We start from the raw sequence: 20,583 nt of genomic DNA on the forward strand, positions 1-20,583 counted from the left end.
TAGGATTCAGGGCTCACAAGTTTTGTTTTTCTCTCACTCTCTCTTCCTCTCTCCTTTCATCTCCAAATATAACTATCTTAAATTCTTTGGAATTATATAAACATTAAGTATAACAATCTGGAATTATCTGGCTTGCTTTTCATCCCAACATAATATAGTACATGAATGCCAAGAAACTAGTGAACTTTGCCAGGTTAAATAACCCTAAAGGGGCTTTTTCACCAGAATTTGAACCTCTGCTATGTAGCTTGCTGCAGCTCTGTATGTTCCCTCTCCTCCTCCAGCACCTCCCACATGCCTCTGTAAAGAAACCTGGTTTTAAACATGTTTCAGAGCAACAGCCGTGTTAGTCTGTATTCGCAAAAAGAAAAGGAGTACTTGTGGCACCTTAGAGACTAACCAATTTATTTGAGCATAAGCTTTCGTGAGCTACAGCTCACTTCACGAAAGCTTATGCTCAAATAAATTGGTTAGTCTCTAAGGTGCCACAAGTACTCCTTTGGTTTTAAACAATTATTTGCTTTTCTGTTTTGATGTCAGCTCCATGTTTCGACAACTGTTCTCTTCTTTCTGGTTCCCTGTTCTAATGTTTCTTCTTGACAACTCTTTAGTAATGCTTGACTTGAAATGCCTGCCTCATGTAAAACACTGAAAATGTTAAATATTCCTGAAGTGGGAAAACTAACAAATCATTTGTTTTCCCTTAAGGAGCAATTCTCCATCACATTAACGCAAAAGTTACAATAGGAATTTCAATAAAAAGAGAAGTGTCTTCATAGAATAAATGCCCAAGTCAAAACAAGTGACAAAGACTGAATGAAACTTCAAAGGAGGCCAATTTAACACTCAATTTCACGTAACTAATGCATATACCATACTGTAACATCTTGGAGAGAGAGTGTCACAAATGTAAGTCTTAACATGTTCATTTTAAACTTAATTAACTGTTACAAAGTTTTTGAATAATAAACCTACAACCACAGTGCATTAAATAAAAAGGGGGAAAAAATAAGTTGATTTAAGAGGATTCATTGCCAGCAAAGAACACTATTCATATCCAGCAGGAGCCAGGTCTTGTTTTGCATCAGGAACTGGGCTTCCAGCTAGTGTCCTCTTTCCATTTTAGCAAAGAGAAATTGTAAGCATTTCTAAAATTTCATCCACAGTGTATCAAATATTCAACTCAATACTCTTCTAATAGACAGGTAGTGTTCAGTACAGTTTTAAAAGAACTGAATACCCAAACTATTTTTATTGGTGCTAGAGCCATTTGGCTAGGGGCCAGACTCTGCAACCTATATTGTCTTTACTGTATGAATAGTCCACTGACCTAAATGGGTCTACTTGTATGAGTAATACCTGCAGGTGCAGACCTTAATCAAGTCACAGTGGGGCAGATTTGTCAGTCTGATACCATTTTTCAAACCAAAGAGAGTAAAAGTACAGGTTTATCTCAGACATTTTCTTATTACTAAGACAAGATGAAGATTGTGGCATGAAAAATGGAATGGACGATGCATGACAGAAAAGAGGGAAAACTGGCAAGTGAAAAACCAAAAATAGCAAATGATGCCAAACTGATTCAAATATAAAAAGATGAATGACAAACACTACTTTTCTTAAAATTTATTTTAGCAGTTTTGAGGTTCATCTGCATACCATCATGAAACATAACTTTTCACTCACCAAGGTAGAGGTATGTGAAGCATCACCTGAGACCTCGGGTGTTCTTGTGATGTTTGGGAGTCTGTGAGGGTTACGAGCTATCGCTTGACACCAGCCCAACATTTTCTCCTTCCACTTATCCCTTCTCAATTTCTGAAATTCTGAAAATAATTTACATTCCCTGAAACATTGACACTTTAAGTTTGTTGCGTGCATGCCTTTACACAGCGCTTTAGACTGTGTCTAAACAAGGTAATAAACATTTTTTACAGAAAAAAGTGTAGTTGAAATAAACCATGCAGACGAAAGAGAACTTTATACTTATGATATGTATTACATGCACTAATACTATTTCAGTACCAGAAAATTCCCTTATCTAAAATTAAAAATATCTCTTGCTGAAACATGCCACCTTCTAGGGGAGGTTGTTTTCAGGAATTATATTATAGCCAAGCTGTGAGAATGGTATTACCCGTATGGCTCCCACATTGCCTGAAACAATCAACAGATATCAAATTTCATCCAGGAGCCTTAAAGGTGTGCAGCAAAGTGAGTATAAATCAACTGGGTGAACATACACACACACACTTTCTCAGCCTGAACAACTTGCATCAGACAGGAAGGGAAATTTTCACTACAAATAGCAAAAATATCAACACACATGCTCTTTTAGATACATTAGCTATATATAATACATAACCTGTATGGAGCAGAAATTGTACCTCACATTTTTTTAGCTATATTGGCGCTGTTTGACTGAACATTGTATTTTTATCTTGGAGATAACTGGAGATCCATCAGTGGTAGTTTTCTATTAAATGTGAAAAGTCTACAGGAAATGTAATATTTTCACTTGTAAAATTTTACAATCTACTTTTCCACCACATTGCCCAATTTGAAATGGTATAGTTAGGTCTTTAGTTAAATCACTACACTGCCAATTAAATATCAAAAATAATTTGGAGTAATTATTTTTCACAGCATCTGAAGCAATTAACAATCTGGTGGTTTATAACATTTCAGGATTTAAAATAGGCCATTCTATAGCATTATGAAAAGTAACAAAAAAAGCTTTTGCTAACAGATTGATGAGTTATTACTACCCTTAATGAGAAATGATTTGAATTAAATGGATCTGAACAATGTAAATGGGGAAATGATAAAGACCTTTCATGAAAATAAAGACCAAAATGTTTAAAAGAATTGCATTCTTAACAACAAAGAAAACTCTGTGTGGGTGTAATTCTATCCATTTTAGATTTCCCTATAATGTTAATCACTGTAGTATCTAAGTGATGAATAGGTAAATCAGATTTACCTGCCGACGATTATATCTTCACACTTCTCGGGTTCTAATTATTGACCTACCAGTTGTCCAAGAATAGATCTCAAGACATAATATTTTGCTGGCATTCACATATCCTGGTATTACCATTCCCAAACCTTCTGCCTTATTTAATGCTTAATTAAAAGAATTAAATGAATGAGGCAGCATTTTTCTATTGGTTAGAGCATGGAATTAAGTCAAGACACTTGGGTAATAGCTGTAGTTCTGTCCTACTTGTGATGGGGTAAATCACAATCTCTTTGAGCATGATAATACTTACCAATCTTTGTTAAGTGTGTTGAGATCATCACATGAAATGCAAAGTATTAATATAAAATATTCATCTAATCAATGTAACATGTATTTAGTCGAATCCATTTTCACTTTAGTGAGAGAAAAATCTTTCTTGTAAACTCTTTTAGCGATCAGTCCTTCAAAGTATGAGCAGTCTGATCCAGCAAAGGATTTACCCATTTGCTTACATTTAAGCACTGGTTAATCTTACATGCTTACAGATATGTATTATTTAAGAGCTGTGTTGGATCAGAGTGCTCAGCATCTTGCAGGATTAAGTCTTATAACAAGCTATCCATTTTAAATCATGTTTCTTGAATAATGTCAAAAGTAACATGAAATTGGCACAGTTTTGTGTCTTTAAAGTAACATGCAACCATACAGTCCTGTGCACAAATTATTATTAAATCCAAAGGGTAAAATATGTAACAATCAAAACAGTCTACAGGTGCATAAACAGCTGCTGTCCTTAAAATATTAGATAATTAAAAATGACAATTTGAGTTCCAAGTTTCCAAAAATTATTTTTAGTGCCTATCCAAACACCAGATTGAAGGATTCATACACAGAATAGGTTCAGGATGAGCAGCAATAATGCAATCATCCCCATACTATCCTGTCAACATTCCCCAAACTCTAGTCTGGGAAAACTACCTCTTGGTATGAAAAGACCATCCATAGTGTTCATGTTCATTCTAAAGCCTTCATCGACAATGCAGTAAGGCTAATAATTGTTGTTATGTATGATGCCATTTTCTGGTGTTCTAGATACCGGTCACACTGCTCACCAAGCAATTTTGGAACGGCAGCAAATCTTGATTCCTACTACAGCTGGTCAAAAATTTTGACAAAAAGAACAATAATTTAGTCAAAAAATGCTGTTTTGAGGGAAAGTAAAATTGTTTTGTGAAAACATCTTGATTGCTTTGAAATTTCTTGTATTTTCAGTATAGTTTTTAAGATTGTTTTTAAAAAACAATTAAAAATGTTTTGCCACGCCGTACCCCGATTAATGACCGAGTTTTGTCACATGGCGCCATGTGTTGTTTTGTGATTGGACGTGGGTACCTATAATTACTGGGTGACAATGCAATTAGTTCTGTTGACCTACATGTGCCAGAGGGTGAACTGTTGCTCTCCTTTTAATGGTACTTGAGGTTGGTCTGGGGTGCACTGTGTGACTGATCATTTGCCTGTGCGGTTTCCAATAAGGATGCTTAGCTGTAATTCCCTTCTACACCAATCTCTGGAGAGAGGGAATGGATTCAGGGCTGTTTTTAATTCCTCTGATCATTAAAATTGGTTGTCCCTTGGCTAGTCTCTCGGGGATTCTGGGCAAGCCTTACACAATGTGGGTTGAATCATTTGCTAGTGGGGTTCCCATCTAGGACTTCTCGGCCATGCCCCTCTAACCACGAATATGGATTTTGTTTCTTTGGCTGATTAACCATTTTGTGTCTGTGTCCACATACGTACATGCATCCTTGGAGCCTCGGAACAACCCGGCTTTTCTCCATCCCCTACCCACAGATGCACTGAATAAATAAACTCAAATGGCCTATCTTACAATTTATCCTCTGGGCTGAAATGTAGGAATCGATCACCAAATTGCTTCATTGTTTCATGTTTTTCCTTTTGACAGTTTTCAATTTGAAATTGGTGAAATTTTTCCTTTTATATAAGATGTTTAAATTTTAACATTTCATTTCATGACAAAAATTTCAAAATTCTGAATTTTTTTGATTCAGCTGATATTCCTCTTTAATCAGAACTAGTCACTGTGGACTTGTATTGGATTTGAGAGAGTGATGTAGAGGCAGAAATCTTCATTGTCCATTAGACCCAAGATCTATGGTCTCCTAAATGCTTGTACACAGACATTTTTAAGTCCCAGCTAGGCCAACTTTTTTAATCTTTTCAACAGTTCCAAAATGTTCACTGTTCCACTTATTGTGTGTCATTGTAAACATGAAGCAAGATTTGTATCCATGAAGCCCTGTTTACCAAGTGTCTAAATAACATTTGACCCTTTGCTGAAGTTTAAATGGTCACTTAAAAAGAAAAAAAGCTTTACTCCACTGGCTATTCATATACAACTTGAGCAATTCAATGATCAGATTAGGAGAAAAGTAAATGGCAAAGCTGTTCATTCCCACAGCCATTCCATCAAGATCTTATTTTAAAGTTATCATGATTTCAACTAATAAATGCAGTGCTTAACTTGTGCCAGGGCTTACCAGGCCTGAGCCCCGGCACCTCTAGGCTTGGCAATTCATAGCCCCAGCCTCTCTGGACTTGCCATGTCAGTTATTAAAGTTTAAAAAAAATTGCTTGAGCCCTGGTACCTAATTGCTTGAGCCCCAGCACTTCTTTCATTACAAATTAAACACTGAATAAATGGCCAAGCGTACTGAGTGATATAAAAAGCTGAAACAAAAAAGTGAGCCCTTGAGCATGAACATATTTATATAGTGGTGAGAGAGAGCTAAGCACGTAGATCTTATCTGATCAGCTTGAATAAGTTGAAAAAACTTAAGAGCAATAAAATGACTGGTGGCTGGGTCCCTGAGGCACTAGCCTTCCCTCACTCTAGGCCAGATCATGAACCCCTAATTCCCAGTGGAGAACAGTGACTCATATGAGTAGTCCTACTGAAACTAATGGAACTACCTATATGAGTAGATGCTTGACAGGGTTCACAATCTTACCCTATGTGCTTGACACATTACACGGTTGCAGCCTTGGCTACAAAAACTTACAAAAGCCAGGAAAGCAGGCAGTTTAAATACATTAGTCACCATCTCAAAGGTAGATTACAAGGCTAGTATTTAAACATTGACGTTAATTACAGTCTAGCCACAATGTCAATAAACGTGTGTTAAGAAAGCAGCACTGAGACACAACTAGTGATCACAGAAACTAAGTTTTAACTTGTTTTTAATAAGCTACACTAAGCTTATTACACTATTTATTTATTTACTTACTACACTAAGGGCTTGGCTACACTTGTGAGTTTCAGCGCAATAAAGGAGCCCCGGGCACACTAGCTCACTACCCATCCACACTGGCAAGGCACGCGTAGAGCACTCTGACTCCGCAGCTACAGAGCTGCTGGTACTCCACCTCGGCGAGTGGAATAATGTTTGCTGTGCCCCCGCTGGAGCGCCGCAGCGCCAGTGTGGACGAGGTGTTGCATTACTATGCTCTGATCAGCCTCCGGAAACGTCCCATAATCCCCTTAAGTCAAGTGGTCACTCTTCTCATTGTTTTTAAATCACTGTAGGAATCCGGATATGCCCTTTGAAAGCTCCGTTTCTGACAGCCAGCTGCTTATCTGCTCTGAGACAAAGCAACCATTAGTGTGGAATGCTGTGTGAGAGAGAGAGGGGGAGGGGGAGGAGGGGTCTGCTGCTGTCTGAACTTACAAGACAGCATGTTGACATGCTCTCAGCTCCTCACAAACCCACTCTCTCCCCCCACATACACACAACACACTCCCTGTCACACTTCACCCCACCCCTACCCCCATTTGAAAAGCACGTTGCAGTCACTTGAATGCTGGGATAGCTGCCCAAAATGCACCACGCCCAATGCCACTGCAAATGCCACAAATGTGGCCACGCCAGTGCGCTGGAAGCTGTCAGTGTGGACACATGGCAGAGCTTTCCCTACTGCACTCTACGAAGGCTAGCTTAACTCAAGGCGCTCTACATCTGCAAGTGTAGCCATGCCCTAAGAAACTTAATGTTAAACTTATCCTGTCCTGTTTCAGGATGTCAGTCTGATACTATTTTTCAAACCAAAGAGAGCAAAAGTACAAATGCATATAATACATTTCTTTATTACTAAGACAAGATGAAAATCGGCAGGGGTTCTCTTAGGGTCAGATCACAGAACTAGGTTGGAAGTTTCATTATCTAAAGGCTCAAATTCACAAGACTCTATGTCAGCATTATCTCACATCTTAAAATAATAAAGATTGTGCCTGATTAATCAAACTATTAGATACATTTTGATTCCAGTTACATTACACTGAAATCTACGGAATTACTGTAGCTTCAAAATAGGTGTAAATGAGACATAATCGTGCCCTATATTTGTCTTTTCACACAAAGCATATGCACACTATACAGTGCCATACTGGGAAAAATAATAGCCTAGTCAAAATAGTTTTAATCCATCATTTTAACAGTCTAATGTTAGTGCTTTGGCAAACAAATGCACTTTAAGTATGGCTTTATCAAATACAAAATACAGATAGCTCATAAGAAAATTGCATGTGTGTCGTGGCTCAGTGGTTTAATGCAGTCTTTTCAACCCTGGAGATCTGGGATGAAATCCTAGTTCCATTGACGTTAATGGCAAAACTCCCATTAACTTCAGTGGGGCCAGGATTTCACCATGAATACTTATGTCACAGTAAGTGTTTTTGATGGACTTTATTTAATAGTGAACAATTATTTGTATCAATTAACTGTCAAATTTGTTCAATTGTCCTCTCAAATTTTCTTGAGAGGACTTGGCCTTGGACATAGTTGTTTTGCTAGAGGTATAAGAACCCAGACTATACCATATCCTTATTTATAAAGCACTGTCAATGTACACACAGTTTTACAAGACTAAGACATGGCCCTTACTCTATAGATCTTACAATAATACGAGAGCAAAGTTCACATGTGGTGATATACAAAGACATCAGTGATTAGTAGACAAATCTAGTGAGGTTCTATGGAAACATGGGCCTTAAGAAGGAATTTGACTGAAGGAGTTAATCACTTTTGTCAGTGCCGAATTCACACAAGAATGAAAAATAAAATATTTATTAAAAAACAAAAATTATGCTAGTTTATCTGTCTCTGCATACTCAAAAAGGATGACAATTATGTATGAGATCAAAGCCTTTTTAAACACCTTATGTTGTAAACAACATCAAGGAGGGTCATTTATTTAGGTAAGAAAGCTCATTTCAAATCAAGCAGCACTTGACTAATGAACTTCTGTATTCTGTGAAATGTAACTGGCTAAAATTCAGTTATTTTTGTTAATAAACAATTATTTTAGTCTGACTTTGGCTAAGGTTACAATAATATCTCATCAAGCTTTTATATTGCTTGGTTTTAAGATAGTTACCTTGGCATTAATTCCCTGCCCACATTACACTTCATAGGGTCATTTTATACTGATATCATCTGCCAACTCTGTAAGAATACCTAGTGGAAGTGCTACCAGAGTGAATTTTTCCAGGGATTCCTAAGTGTATGGGATTAAGGAAAAATCCAACAGCTCTAGGGAGTCATGTACTCATCATGCTTAGGATGCCAATTCAGCCTGAAAATACAAATCTACACAACACAGGTACACACAAGCTATCTATCACAATACACAGTTTGTATATGATCACAGATAAACTTCAAAGATAATATAGTCTGGGAAATACTGAAACAAAGTTACAGTGCACAACTATATACTCTTGGAATTTGGACCTTGACGGAACTGACAGAAGACCATAAAACACAGGCCACAGATGTGGTTCAGTGTACAATGTATCTCTCTTAAAATCACTACACTGTGACTCCTGAGGGAATTCTGCACCACTGCATATGCACAGATTTTATATCCCTCACAGATTTTTTTTCTTGGCAGAATATAGATTCTGCTGGAGACGGGGCTGCATTTATACCTTTCACCCACTGGGGGCTTCTACGCAGCCAGCTGGCGGAGAGGCTGCGTTCCTCACAGCAGGGCAAGCTGAGGAGACATGGAACGGACAGAGCGGAGCAACTGGGACTGCTGGGGGAGGTCACAGACTAGGGCTCAGAAGGGCTAGTGGGGGGGACAGACTGGGGCATGGGCTCAGGAGCTAGTGGGTTGACAGAATTGAGCCAGGAGCTGAATGAGAGGGGGCTGCAGGGCCGCCACACGGGGACAAGGTCAGATGTGCCTGAGTGAATGGGCGAGGCTTGTGGTCTGATTGGGGAGGCTCCCCAAATCCCTAACAATCCCCCCGCCCGCAAAAAACCTGTTCCATACTTCTCCCAGCCACACCCAACAATCCTCCAGGTTCACTCCCAGGCTTCTTCTCAGCAATTACTTCCCTCCCCCTCAGCTCCTCTGTTACCTCTGACTCCCCCAAGTCTCTGCACTGCGGCTAAAGAGAAATAAGTTTCTGTACTATAGTTTCAATAAATTATAACTCACAGTTCTGTATTAATATGCCTCGTAAGGAATTTATGTGTCAAAAAAAAATTCTTGACTATTTTTGTCTGTATTCTTCCAGACATACTTGCTGGCAGGTATTTTGAAATAAGTTACCAAAATAATTGAAACTGGCATGATTATATTGTTATTCTGACAAATAAAATATGCAGAATTTTGCAGAATTTTAAAATATTGTGCATAGAATTTTTATTTTTTTGACAGAATTTTTAACTTTTTGGCTCAGAATTCCCCCAGGAGTATACTACGAGTGTGATTTAAATATCTTAAGGAGAAAGTAGTATTTCAGACTAATTAGCATGTATATGAAACAAGGCCTAACATGCCAAAATCAATGTTTGTCTAATCTGGAAAAAAAACTACACACCTCTTTCAGGATTACAATTAGATGTAGGCATTTTAACAAAGGCTGAATTAAGACAAAATATATCAGAGGCTGCTGCTATTTCAGTCCTTGGTGAGATGTTATGAATGGCTTAAAACATTAGGAAATGAAACACACACACAGTGTTATTCCATGCATAAGCTAAATGGCTCCCTTCTTTGCATTGTAACGTTCCCTCTGGCAATCAGTGTGAAGGCATTTGCCCAGCACACAAACATACTGCATGACTTGGCACACTTAAAAAAGACTGCCAGAGAGACCCAGGGCTGCAACATTGTGTCTTAAATCTATACTGAGATGAACTGGCTGTGCTACCATATGCGAACAATACAGTACCTGTTGGTTATGCCTGTCTATAGCCTGCACCTTACCATTCCTTGACTTTCATGCACACATTATTCTAATTGACTCAAATAAAATTCGCCAGATTCACTAAAATGCTCCAGCTGCATTGCGCCTTTCTGGTGACATACAGCAGCCATACATTTTACTTAACTAGCTAGCTAATCTTGGTTTAGACTGCCTTGCATTGCTGGAGTTAGTGCAAAGCAGCCAGAGCATAACAGTGAATCCCAGCCCTGTATTTCTGAAAAGAAATCATATTTTTCAGGTTTGAAGATCATTTCTAGTTTTAATCTCACTAATGCAGTGTGTCAGTGACAACAGTCACTATTGTGAATTCATGCAACACGCAGCAATAGTTTTGTAATACCTTAAATCCCATAGTACAGTTTTGTAGTGAATTTTCTTATAATTAGAAGAATTAGTTGTAGTAAACCCAGATACCCTCAGTGGTAACCGTTGATAAACATTAAGCTCCTAATGACAGCCCCAGTACAACAACTGATCCTCCAAATGAAGGATACTTTTTTGAGATGTAGATAAGATCAGAATTCCTTCCTTTCTTCCTTAATATGGTTTTTAGTGGCCTCAATGGATGACTGCCCCAGAAAATTTGAATTACCCTTGGTTACCTTCTTCATGGCTACTTTCTATGTTTAGATAAAGAATAAGCAAATAAATTACCACAGGTTGCCAGCAACAAAAATAAATCACACTGAGAATGGTCAGAACAGCTATAAAATATCAAATACCCACAGAGATATGATCTATCAAAATAGTTTGGTCAAGCCAAACTAGTTTTCCTTACACAGAATACTGTATGTCAAACTGCTTTGCACTGTTAAGTATGAATTGATTTCTTTAAGAACTAAGGATCTGATTGTGATACATTCAATCACAATCATTAGTACCTGGCTCTGGGCGAATACCATTGGGGCTACTTGGGGAGTAAAGCCCTGATTCAGCAAGGTACTTAAGCACATACCTAACTTCAAACATCTACTTAACCCATTGGCTCTGTCATGTAATTTATAATGGATGGAAATGGTATGTTATTTAAAAAAAAATACTGTAGCATGGGTCTTTGGGGACATTTCCAATTGCATAAAGAGCAGACTTACTTTGTGCAATGAGCTTGAAACCTATGTATACCCTCTTCTTCCTCATTTGCTCCATAACATCACTTTAAATATGAAGCAGGTAGTACATACTGATGAGACATTCTTGCAAATAAAAACCTGGCTTTACATCAACAGATTTCTAGATATCCCCTTTTCCGTTATGTTGCATCTTAATAGGAATTGTATCCTACATAAAACAAAAAACAAAAACAAAAAACTACGTAGGCCAGATTCCAATCCCTTTACTTAGTCAGTAGTGATACCACCTTAGACCCCAATTCTGCAAGCTACTTTAGCACGTGTCTAACTTTAAGCATGTGATCAGTCTCATTGAAAACATAAGGTAAGCCATCTCCTTTTGTAATCAAAAATGCCTCCAAAAGATGCATGCTTGAATATTTAATAGATTCACAGAGTTTGAGCTGTAGCTCACGAAAGCTTATGCTCAAATAAATTGGTTAGTCTCTAAGGTGCCACAAGTACTCCTTTTCTTTTTGCGAATACAGACTAACACGGCTGTTACTCTGAAACCAAAGTTTAAGAAGCGATCATTAGATCATCTAGTGACCTCCTGTAAGTCACAGGTCATTAAATTTTACTCAGTGACCTCTGTATTGAGCCCAACAACATATGTTTGGCTAAAGCATATCTTCCAGAAAGGCATCCAGTCTTGATTTAAAGACAGAGAATCTACCACTTCCCCTACTAGTTTGTTTCAGTGGTTAATCACCCTCCCTGTCAAAAATGTGTGCTTATTCCCAATTTGATTTTCTCTGGGTTCATCTTCCAACCAGAGATTCTTTTTACGCCTTTTTCTGATAGATTAAAGAGCCCTCTACTATCTGGTATTTTATCCCAGTGAAGGTACTTGTACACTGTAATCAAGTCACCCCTCAGTCTTCTTTTTCATAAGCTAAACAGATCAAGCTCTTTGTGTTCCTCACTGCAAGGCATTTTCTTCAGTTCTGGAATAATTTTTGTGGCTCTTTACTGCACCCTCTCCAATTTTGCAACATCTATTTTAAAATGTAGACACCAGAACTGTAGGCAGTATTCCAGTATAGTCTCACCTATGCCAAATACAGAGACAAAAATCACCTCCCTACTCCTCCTCAGTACTTCCCTGTTTATACATCCAAGGATTTCATTAGCCCCTTTTACCACAGCATTGCACTGGGAACTCATTTTGAATTTATCCACTATAATCCCATAACCCTTCTCAGAGTCACTGCTTTCTAGGCTAGGTCCCCCGCCCCCGCACTCACACATATCCTATAGGTATGGCCTGCATTCCTTGTTTCTCACTGTATAAGTTTGAATTTTTCTTTATTAAAAACACATTTTACCTGAATTGACCTATCTTACCAAGCAATCCAGGTGGCTCTGTATGACTGCCCTATCCCCACAATTATTTACTACTCTGCCAATCTTTGTGTCATCCACAATTTATTAAAAATCAGCAGTGATTTTATATTTACTTCCAGATCACTGATGAAAATGTTGACATGTTGGCTTAGTACTCTCCCCTGCAGAACTACATTAGAAACAAACCCATTCAATGACGATTCCCCATTAAGATCTGTCAGTTATCCAGTTCTTAAGCCATTTAGCATGTGCTCTACTGATATTGTGTACTGCTAAGTTTTTAATCAGAATTTCAAGTTGCACGAAGTCAAATGACTTACAAAAGTCTAAGTATATTACATTGACACAATTGCCTTTTTCAACCAAATTTGTAATCTCATCACAGAGTAAAATTAGGTTTGTTTGACAAGACCTATTTTCCATAAATCATGTTGACTGGCATTAATTATATTCCTATCCTTTAATTCTTTTTCAATTGAATCCCATATCAGCATTTCCATTATTTTGCCCAGTCTAATGGGCCTATGGTTACCTGAAAAATTCCACTGAATTTTTTGAATATTGGTACGATGCTAAGAATCTCTCTACACTGCAATGTAAGCCCACAATTCAAACTCAAGCTTAAGCCTACACCCCACCCTCTCTCTACACGCAAATCATGCTAACCCAGGGCTTGGATCCAGGATCCCACAGACATGGAGGGTCTGAGCCTGAGTCGAGCTGGGACCCCAGGTTCAAGCCCTAGTGCTTTGAGGTGTAGAAGTAGCCCCACTGGACTCGTGCTCTGGAGTCCACCAGAAGTATCCCACAATCCTACGAGCCAACTTTCTTTGTCCTCTGGACAGTCAAAGTTTGGTGGACAGTCAAGTTTTCCCACACTACTCCACAAACAAAGGGCTAGAGTGGCCAAATTTTGAGGGAGGGGCACTAGGAAGTCTGGGATATGGGTCATTAGTCTCAGACCTGCATAATGCAGTGTATTTGCTGGAGCCCAGGGTTGGAACCCAGGGGTCAACAATTCCTAACCAGGGGTTACAAATGAATGTAGATGCTCAGGCCTTAATTAACAAATCCAGAGTCTGCTAACTCAAGTTCTATTAACCCTGGTCTTACATTGCAGTGCAGTCATACGATCACTCTTCCATTCTTCTGGAATCTCCTTGGTATTCCAAGATTTATTAAAAATTAACATCAGCGAGCCAGACATCTTTTCAGCCAATTCAAGTTATCTGGGCTGGATGATTTAAAAACATTTATGCCTTGTAGATATTGTTTAACATCCTCCTTAGTTGCTAATGGACTATAAAGTAGTTCATCATCCTCATGTGATACACACACTACATCCTGCTTCTTTCCAAATATAGAACACAAATATTTAGTGAACACTCTATTTTCAGCATCACCATTACGATTTTGTCCATCTCCAGGGCCTATACCATTTGCTAGGATTTCTTTTGCTCCTAATATACTTTAAAAAAACCTCCCTCTTATTGTCTGTAGCCCTGCCAGCCATGATTATTTCCCCTGACATCTTTAGCTTTCCTTATCAATGTCCTGCATTTAAAAACATCCAATTTATACGGACTACTATATATTTCCTTTTTTCCCCACTTTTGTTATATATTGCTTTTTTATTTCTAATTCCTGCTGCCACTTTATTAAATAGCAGCCTAACATTTCCACCCCCTTTAATTTACACAATAGAACAAAATGGCAAACCTTACTCATGGAAAATATGTGATAATGTGAGGGAAACAAAAAGCAATGGAACATGGTCCAAAGTGTACCAGCACCAATCATGTAATTAATACAGAAATCAAACTTCATTTCAAGATATTCTAAGCTGACACCCCACAATGCTGCTGTTTCTAGATTTTCTTTTTAATTCCTGTGTTTACTTTCAGTGAAAGTCACTCTTTTGATCCCTGCTTTCTATAGCTGTTCAACTAATACTAAATAGCACATCTGTATTCATTGACTTATGAGTTCAGAGAATTAAGAAATGAGTTATATGGAATTAAATACCAGTTCAGCTTTTATTTTGGATAGCTGATAAAACACCTAATTCCCTCATTTGTAGGAGTCCAAAATAATTGGGATTCATTAGTAATATTTGATCACTAGTAGAACTTTTGATACTGGAACTTGCCATTAATCAATTTAAACAAACAAAACCATACTTTGAAAAGTATGATTAACTTAAAAGAAGTTTCTTCAAAAGAAGGTCGGAAGAAAGAAAAAATTGTTGGGAGATCTGGCTAAGGACTGGATCAAATCTACTAATTACTTGACACAGTTCAGTTGGTGAAATCAAAAATCAAAATAAGAAGTTTGGGGAAACAATCATTTTATTTCTTGTGGTTAAAAATGGTCTCAGTATTCTTCTGATTTTCTTTGACTCTATCTGCTCTGTTTCAGTGTCTTTCTCCCTGTTCACAAGTTTCACCTTGAAGTGAAGATGAGTGGTTCCCTCATGCTAAGGACACAATCAGTGACACTCTGATTCATATCAAACATGCCAAAAAGTGTGTACACACATTGAAACACATACTAAAGTAGATAGTTAAAAGTGGTCTTTATAGGAGGAATACTGCATGAAAAAACACACATAGCAGAAACAGCAGTGATATGCACAGACGGTCTAGTGTAAGTCAGAATTTTTTTTAACATACAGAGCTAATTCTCATTTTTTTCTTTACCTACCTACATTCTAAAATACTTTAAAGCCAGTCTATCAGAAAAGAGAAGAGATTCTTACAGGTTTTCTTACAATCTTACTCAGAGAGGAATAGCCTTTACCTCAGAGTTTATGTAACCCAGTTACAATGAAGGCATGAGAACATTAAAATGTGGGCAGATCTGTCCTCACATTTCTTGAGCACATATTTTTTTGTATAACAAATCAATTATAAATTAGAATGCAGTGTCTGGTACGCTGAAGTACCTAGAACTACATGCAATAGTCTAGGTTTGGTCTCATCTCATGTGACACTTAATAGAAACTATTCAGGTCTTTTCCCTTTCCCAGTAAAACCTCTAGCATCATTATTGCACTCTTAACTTTAGTGCAATCCCCAGAAGGAAACAACGCCTAGCTAAAGGGAGATAATATCGATATTAACAACCTAATGGCTACATATTTCAGACCAAATTCTTCCCTAATATATGTGGATGCTGCACCTTCTGATATCAATGAGAGATGTATCTGATTATGGCAGAGCTGATTTTAGCCCATTATGTTATATGCAATAAACTACTCAAACTTCTTCAACTGATGTGCCTTTTTTATAGGCTAAATAGAAACCTATATAGTGGACAGTGGTGGCGCGCTCAGGGGAGGAGGGGGCGGGGGGTGAGGGGAGCTTGGCTGCCAATAATTTTTCCCCATGAGTGCTCCAGACCCAGAGCACCCACAGAGTCGGCGCCTATGCGTACAAATATGTATGCAAAGTTCACCTGTAATTATGCATAAAATTATCACAATTGTCATGCATTTTTAGTTGGGCTCCTATTAGCTGTATGGGTGCACATTTATCCAATTAGTACAAACAACTGTGACAGCTGCAACCCAAATGTGGATGAACTTGGGAAATGATGTGGGCGAAACACTTAGCAAATGGCTTAAAAAAGTAAAATAAAATTAAGAATGTTACAAAACATTCTCACAGCCACTGTTTCTACTTCCCTGAAGTTATCTAACATTAACAGATTCAATTTTTCTTTTCTGTTTACCTAATTAAAACTCAAACTAAATACAGAAGATTAAATTTCTCAGGGCTTGTCTACACATGAAAATTAATCCAATATAAGGTAGGTGTACATTTAAAATTGATAACTATTCCTGATTAACTCCATTTGAGGACACACTTATTCCAGAATACAACTGTCCAGACATGGAATTAATCAGGAATAACTATTCCGGAATAAGCCCTCAGACAGAACTTTTCGCCTTAATGCCCATTCTTTGGAAGTAATATTATGTTTATTCATAATGTGCCTGACCTAGTAGATGTTGAGCCCATTCTCCTGAAGCTAATGGGAAGACGTAGCTGCTCTGCACCTCTCAGGTCCAATGAATGGATGTTAAGAAAATGTATTTGTCATCCTGAAAAACCCATAGAGAATGAACTTAAATTTTCCTTCTGAGAGCATTGCATTTTCAGACATTTCAGGTGAGATCAAAACTTGGTTATACTGGATGAGATCTTGCTGTTACATATTCTAGTATTTTTCCCCACAGAAGAGGTGGGGAAGTGGTGCATTGTTCAAAAATCAATACTTAGGCCCTGCTTCTGCAGATAGTTCTGCGTGGATGGACTCCTTGAAATCACTGGGGCACAATGCAGGTGCAGGGCTCAGCCTGTGAAGAAACTCACTGACTGTACAAAGTCCATATGTGGATTTTCTCAGGACATGAATCTTGGTCAATCACTGTAAACCACTGAATTCTGAAAGACCATGGAAATTAAAAATACTTACAGACTTATCCTACCCACCTTAATATACACTCAGGCAAGTTAACTAGATGGGATTTTAGACAAAGTTAGTCTATTTTTCTTTGTACAATGTCAAAAACTAAACAAATAATTACTAATGTAAATATTTATTTCTTTTACTCTCACTGCATAAATCAATTATCCTTGCCCTATATTCATTGTTTTTCCTCTCCTCTAAATTGTTTCTAGTTTACCAACATTTTTCTGGTACACTGAAATACCTAGAACTACATGCAATAGTCTAGGTTTGGTTTCACCAGTGATGTACTGGGAAGGACACTAATGGGGCCTGTGACATGATACATTTGTGCATTGTTGTAACAACCAGGCAAGGTACTAACAAACTTCAACAGGGCTTTATTTTTAAAGTAGAAACCTCTTTACCAAGCTGCTGCTGCATCCTCGGTAGCTCTTACTCCGCCTCCTCAACTTCCCCCGCCTCCTTCCTGTTTCCCGTCCTTTCAGACTCCCAACAGCCAGTGCTCCCAGTTCAAATAATTACAAGCAGCATCTAAACACCACATGCATGTAGCCAAAAACAGTACTGCTATTCCCAGTTGTGATACTGCCTTGTAACCTCATATCTGCTTTGATGTCCACTGCCAATTCTGTCTTTTTTGGCATTACTGTTTTCTAAGTATTTCCCTCACGTGGAGATGAGTGTTTGACGGTTTTCCTACTAGCTCTCATCATACTTCTGACTCAATACCTAACCTCATTAGCGGTATAGCCCTAGTTATGACTCAGAAGAAAGACCTGTCAATGACCTTTGTGCTCCCGCACACTCAGAAGGTGTTTATTTTGAGTTTGAGGCCAAGCCGCAGAAGCACTAAGCTCCTTTGGAGAGGCTTGGCTACTGCCAAACAATTTCACACCAGATGAGAATTACCTATCAACACCGACACAATCATGTCAACAGCCAGTCATGTTTTCCCACATCCTGTCTGAAAAAAGGACAGGGAGTAAACCAGTGTCCCCTCCTCAAGTTGTTTCTAAATGACACAATCTGTTATTTTGAATTGTATAGTGTGAATTTTGAAAGCTGAAGATACTAAACTGTTGAGAATATGAACTTTTTAGTTTAGACCAGATTATCTGTTTGGGAACTGCATGTAATAAGTCAAACATCTCACAGTAAAGAATTGCTTAGTAACTGCCTCTCTCTTTTGTTCCACCCTCCCCGCCCCTCCCACCCTCCGAGACATACACAGTTGCAAATAACCCTGAAGTATCAAAAAATTTATGTTGTTAAATGCAATTTTGATTGCATTTTGGAGAAGAAAGTAGAAAGGGATTTACTCAAATTCTTATTTTCACAGATTGAGTGATTATCTTTTTTGCAGATCATTAATAAAGATGTGGTACTAGACACCTGCTACAATTTGGTACATTGTCATTTATCACTACTCTTTCTTTAGTGTCCTTCAGCCAGTTTCAATTCATTTGACAGTGTCAATAATTGGAATTAAGATTTTGTGAAGCACAGTGTGAAATGCATTAATAGTATGGGCCAAATTTCAAGGTGCTTGTAAAATTAGATTTAGTAGAGATGGAATTCTCCAAAACAAAGAGCATGCAAAAGAGTCCATATTATGGATCATTGACAAGAGATATTGGGATTTAGTGAAGCTGTGGATGAAGAAAACATACAATGGTGGGTCTATAAACTGTGCACCAGAACGTACCATTTCTCAATCTCATTATTCTCCTCCTTTAAGGGCCGCTCTCTAGCTCCCTGGCTAAATCTGGTGAAGGATCTCTTCACATGCCATTTCCCATCCCGGCAAGCCAAGATGTGCAAAGGTTGGAGGCTGTCACACTAGCTCTGCTGCTACATTGGCTAATTTCAGCTGGTAGCTGGAGTAAGTTATGAAGCTGAGATGCCAACACCCAAGGAGATGGAAGGTCCATCATTCCTGTATTCACTTTTTTTTTTCTGTCTAGGATAACTGAAATAAAAAAAAAAGATTTATTTTCAAAGGGCTAGGATTCTAGAATGACAGTCTTTTTTAAATGACACTCACTTTTTCCTTTAACCAGGACACTGTAGATTACTTTAAATCCACCATATTCCGTCTTTGCATTTCTCTAGTCATTTGTTCTAAGAGAAAAATGACTATGCTGTTTACTGTAGATAGTTCTACTTTCTGTTAGGTGCTTATAGGTTCCCAATATTTGTTCCATTATTTCACCTGAAATTATTTACAATATATAGGTATCTATGTACCCCTCAGGCCAATTCTTTTACGGGTTTTTTTCATTGGTTGGTTGGCTGGCTGGCATGGGCTTTGTTTTTGAACGTTTTGCTTGTTTTTAGAAGATCAGTACCATAATGAAAGGTTTAAAGACTGAGCCATAGTTTTCTGAAGTCATTCAAAAGACTCCTATTGTCTCAGTGGATTTTGGATGAGACTAAATCTTAGTTTCATATTTGCATTTTCCTAATCCTCCAGTAACTCCTTGGTTCTCCAAGACTATTCAGAAATAACTGCCAGTGGTTCAGTAAGTTTGTGAGACCAGGGCTTGTCTTCACTACCAGGGTAAGTCGACCTAAGTTACACGACTCTAGCTACATGAATAACATAGCTGGAGTCGACATAGCTTAGGTCGACTTACCCTGGTGTCTTCACTGAGCTGCATCAGTGGGAAACGCTCTCTGGGCAACTTCCCTTACTCTTCTCAGAGAGGTGAAACAGCGGGGTCGACCAGAGAGTGCTCTGCCATCGATTCAGCGGGTCTTCACAAGACCCGCTAAATCGACCCCTGCTGCATTAACTGGAAATCATCTTGCCATCTTACTGTAAATGGTAACATTATTTAACATCTCTGTTATTTGGTCTGAATTAATACATAAGTTTAGACATGTAGAGCCAAAGTCTCTGATGACTTCAGTGGATCTGTGTCAACTTACACCAGCTCAACTTGGCTCAACACTCAGTTTATTTATTAGCAGCTGATTGACATATCCAATTAATCCTTGATGATACCATAAGACAGGACCTTTTTCTAAAATTCCTTAGCAGCTGTTTCTGGATATTTAATATGTTGTGTAAAGACGGTAAATGTGATAATACCAGACCTCAGGGCTCAGTAGGATTGCAAACAGCATTGCTTTCTTCTCACTCACTTCAAAGGTGTCTATCTCCTGAGTCCTACACCCATCTCTTTGAATTTTTTGTCTATGAACGTTCAAATAAAGTATTTCACTAGCATATATGCCCCACCAAATGCCTTGAACTTCACCTCAGGCACAACATATGGTAGTACTGCGCACTATTAGGGGCAAGTTCATTGCAGGTACTATTTATTATGGATAAAATAATCATTAAGCAGCCAGAGTTTATTGCTGTTGTAATGGTTTATAAAATAGAC

At 38.1% G+C, this 20,583-nt stretch overlaps 1 protein-coding gene across 6 annotated transcripts in view; it reads right to left on the minus strand.

Annotated features, from left to right (window-relative positions):
* MARCHF1 (membrane associated ring-CH-type finger 1) overlaps positions 1-20,583 on the minus strand; it is a 470,123-nt gene that overhangs the window by 189,136 nt on the left and 260,404 nt on the right. For all 6 annotated transcript variants that reach the window (XM_074951096.1, XM_074951094.1, XM_074951095.1 and 3 more), the window contains one exon: positions 1,687-1,826. In XM_074951096.1, the coding sequence (XP_074807197.1) occupies positions 1,687-1,788 (102 nt within the window). In that variant the 5' untranslated portion in view covers positions 1,789-1,826. The remainder of the gene's footprint in view (positions 1-1,686; positions 1,827-20,583) is intronic.

Source organism: Natator depressus, chromosome 4 (genome assembly GCF_965152275.1).
Source record: "Natator depressus isolate rNatDep1 chromosome 4, rNatDep2.hap1, whole genome shotgun sequence".
Taxonomy (NCBI): domain Eukaryota; kingdom Metazoa; phylum Chordata; order Testudines; family Cheloniidae; genus Natator; species Natator depressus.